Below are 4,048 nucleotides of genomic sequence, written 5' to 3'. Positions count from 1 at the left end.
GTTACAAGAAATAATGGCCACAAGCTAGCAGAGAGCAGATTTAGACTAGACATTAGGAAGAACTTCTTCACAGTTAGAGTAGCCAAGGTCTGGAATGGGCTCCCAAGGGAGGTGGTGCTCTCCCCTACCCTGGGGGTCTTCAAGGGGAGGTTGGATATTCATCTAGCTGGGGTCATCTAGACCCAGCACTCTTTCCTGCCTATGCAGGAGGTCGGACTCGATGATCTGTTGAAGTCCCTTCTGACCCTAACATCTATGAATCTATTTCCACAGATGACATACAGCCTACCAGTTATACTTGCTTTGCATATAGAATTTTTTTTCCTTATTTCATAAAGGTAAAATATGTGAATTATTATTTATTGTGGACGATGTCAGGTTTATTCAAGCCCTCTCTCTTTCCATGGAAAAATGTTGCAAAAATACCACTTTCTATGAGGGGCTCAAATCTTACTGTGTGACAACAATGTTCAGCCTCTTCATTTTGCAGGCTATAGTCAACAGAAATGGAAAAATAGTACTGGACACCAGCAGCAAAAAAGCTCAATCTGAGGAGTCTGCTTGTGTAAATGAATTTGAAGCAGGCAACAGAGCTGGTGTACCTGGTGTCGCTTCTACACATTGAAACAGAAGGAATGACAAGGATGGGAAGCACAAGGAGACCACTGTCAGCTAGCACAAGTTTAACCAACCCTTAGACTACACTAACTTGTGCAGGGAACAAGAATCAGGCAGCTAAAACTTATTTCCAAGATTTTCTTCTGCTTCAGCTCTTCAGGGTCATGGAAAAGAGAAAAAGCAGCTCTTTGCCATCTGTTCCCTTAGGCTCAGATGGAGTCAGTCCATCCTGCCCTGTTTTCTCTACGGTTTCCACAGGTAAGCAAGAAAAATTTGCCAAAATGATTTTCTCCTTTCCTTTCCCTCCTCCCCCATTTCACCACAAGGCCAATCATAGGGTTTCCAATCATCTGCAGCAGAGGAGGGGCAGCAGCTGCACAACAGTCCCTACTTCCTACCTTTTGCAACAATTGTAATATAATGATTTTAGTTTTTAAAAGTAGAGGATGTTACTCACATATCCTATTTTCTTCTTAAATAATTATCCTGGAAGAAGTCTGACACCACCGTATTACAAGAATAGATTCCAAGAATAAGAAAATAATTTATTTTCTATCCTTATACAATAACTGACCTTTCTAGTAGATGTACCAGGATGATATTTTGAGCCACTGGTGGTGGTATTTTTTGAGATGTAGACATTTGTCTACAAGGGCAATGACTGATTCACCTACATCCTCTGAGCACCCCTTTTAGATAATGCTAACTTTTATTATTAACTGTAACTGAATTAATTGATTACTTAGAGGTGTGAAAGGTTTATATCTTAATTTCCTAATATTCATGGAATGAAAATATATTACGCATTAGCTGAGAACCTGGTTCTCATTTTCTCTTACTAGCTTATGTTATAAATCTGATGAAGAATGTATGGATTAAAAATAAAAACAGTGTTCTGAGGTAAATTACAATTCCGCAGTTAGATTATTTTGTCAGCATTAGTAAGTGCAAGCATTTTTATTGGATTCTATACACTGAAAAGTGTTCAGCCATAAATAACAAAGAAGTTAGTTTTCAGAATACCCAGAATTTAATCAAAAGGCAACCTTTTTTGGTGTGGAGATATTGGACCGCTCTGAGCTGAAACTATGTTTAGAAGTAGGGCTGCTGGGAACACGCTGTGGATCAGGAAGAGGGCGACCTTCTACTTCAGCCAGAATGCATTCTTGATAGAGTGGGGATTTCAGAAAGCGAGTATAGCTGTCAAACTTCATCAGGTTAAAAATCTAAAATTACAATGCAGTGGTTAATGGCTATACAATATTAAATCCTAAAATTTGCAAGCACCACTCATAATACTAACCTGACGACTGACAGGGGTGGCATTGAAGTCAATGGAATTTTGAAGTAAACATGGCTTGGCACTTTTCTTTAGGAATAAGGTTTTATTATTATACAAGTGCCAAGTAAAATCAGAACAAAATCACCTTATAAAAAGAAAAAAAAAGGAACATATTTCTTAAAAGTTGGAAGGGAACAGAATAAAACAGTTGAGGCAGTGGGAGTAAGAGACTTATTCCTAACCATAATGTAAATGCAATCATTTGCTGACCTCGGGTACAGTTGGTGAAATTACTGAAAGGCAGAGCACAAGCAGTTATAAAGATATGCTTGAAGAGTATACTCAATATAAAAAATACAGGGTAAGCCTTATAAATTAATTGTTGTTGAACTCATAGAAGAATAATGCTTCTACATCCTGCCTAAATGTTGCAAACTATGGACAAGCATTTTTGGTAACTGCTGTGATAACAGGGAATCAGTCAATAAATAAAAATATAGACTTTGCAGCTGGGGAAAAGTCTTAACCACAAGCACAACAAAAAGTCCTCCCTGCTATACCAAGCAGTCTTTCCTTGAAAGAGTGAACGTATATGCCAGATGGAATTAAATAAAATATATACCATATTTACTCGACCAGAAGACAATGTTTTTCCCCCCAGACAACATGGGGAAAAACACCCCTTGCATTACATTCAGAAACAAGGAAATCTCACCAAATACACTGTCTATAATTATATTGTTGACAAAAGCAGCACGTGCTCAGTAATGGAAACCAACTATCAAGTTGACTAAATGTAGCTGGCAGACTATAAAACAAAGCACACATTGGCCAAATATGCTGATAGGAACCTACCACAATGATAGGATAGTGTAACCCATCTGAATAAGACATATAGTACTGCCCGTTGTGCTTAGTCCCCCCCATTGCTGACTCTTTTTTCAAGTCATAGTGAGCCACTACACTGAATACATTTTTACTTCCTTTTCACTCCTACAGCAGGGAGTTCTCTTTCTTTCCCATTTCCAATGTGTCCTGTTTTTTAACCAGCCTTAAATGCCCTGGCAAATATCAAACAGGGCCCCAGACATTTTACCTAGAATCCCTCTCTCACCCCCTCTCTCAGCCCCATGCATATGATTAGCAAGGATCCTAGCTTTCCCCGATAAAAAAAAAAAAAATTCGCAAGTTCTCTGATAAAACCCCCCAAATCCATTATTAAAATTAAAGGCCCCCACACAGCCCCCTCCCTGCCCTGCTGGTGCCCCTCCTTCCCCTCCCCAAGCCCCCCCACCCTACTGGTGCCCCTCCTTCCCCCCAAGCCCTCCATTTGCTGGTGCCCCTCCTTCCCACCAAAAGCCCCCCATGCTGCTGGTGCCCTTCTTTCTCCACTCCAGCTACCCCACCCTGCTTGTGCCCCTTGCCCCCCACTCACAGCCCCTGCCCCCCAGCTGTGCCGGAGGAGGCCCCCAGCTGCCAGGGCTATGGGGCCAGGGACCCGGGTCCATAGATCCCTGCCCCCAACAGAAGGCAGCAGAGCTGCTGCAGCAGAAAGAACATGAGCCAGCTCCCCCATTGCTGCTCCCTGTTGCAGGCTTGGCCAGGGGTGAAGTCAGATCCCACCCCCTCCTCCAAACCTGCTGGTACCCCCAGCCATGACCCACAACCCCCCAGCCCTGCCAGAGGGTGGCACCAGCCCCCTGCAAGACCCACTTACCACATAGGCTCCAGGAGCAAAGAGTCAGCTTGAGCCAAGCCAAGCTGAGCTGTGGCTGACAGAGCCTCAGGCCCTGCACTTCCCCCTCTCCCTCTGGGCAGGGCTGAGGGTTTCATGCCCCTTTTGCAAACAGCTCTTGCAGGCTGAAACTCTTCTAGCCTGCAGAGCTCTTTGCAAAAGGGGGAAATCTACAGGGATCTCTGCTAAAAGGTAAAATTAGTTTTCTCTCTGATAAAACAGGGAAATCCGTGGTTTTCTCTGTTTTTCCATGGGAAGCAGAAAACTTGGATCCCCGATGATTAGTGTGGCCCTCACCCTCCATGAGATGCAGCTGGACCAGGTTGCACAGCACCTCATCTGCATATAGAGGATCCCAGGACTCATGATAAGAACATCTGTTTCCAGTCATGAGTGGGGGGACAATTAGCACA

General features: G+C 43.2%; 1 protein-coding gene across 4 annotated transcripts in view; it reads right to left on the bottom strand.

Moving 5' to 3' along the window:
- RGS12 (regulator of G protein signaling 12) overlaps nt 1–4,048 on the bottom strand; it is a 159,250-nt gene that overhangs the window by 48,871 nt on the left and 106,331 nt on the right. For all 4 annotated transcript variants that reach the window (XM_025214059.1, XM_025214060.1, XM_025214061.1 and 1 more), the window contains one exon: nt 1,665–1,844. In XM_025214059.1, the coding sequence (XP_025069844.1) occupies nt 1,665–1,844 (180 nt within the window). The remainder of the gene's footprint in view (nt 1–1,664; nt 1,845–4,048) is intronic.

Source organism: Alligator sinensis, unplaced genomic scaffold (genome assembly GCF_000455745.1).
Source record: "Alligator sinensis unplaced genomic scaffold, ASM45574v1 scaffold1094_1, whole genome shotgun sequence".
Taxonomy (NCBI): Eukaryota; Metazoa; Chordata; order Crocodylia; family Alligatoridae; genus Alligator; species Alligator sinensis.
This window is presented reverse-complemented; position numbering and strand designations above follow the sequence as displayed.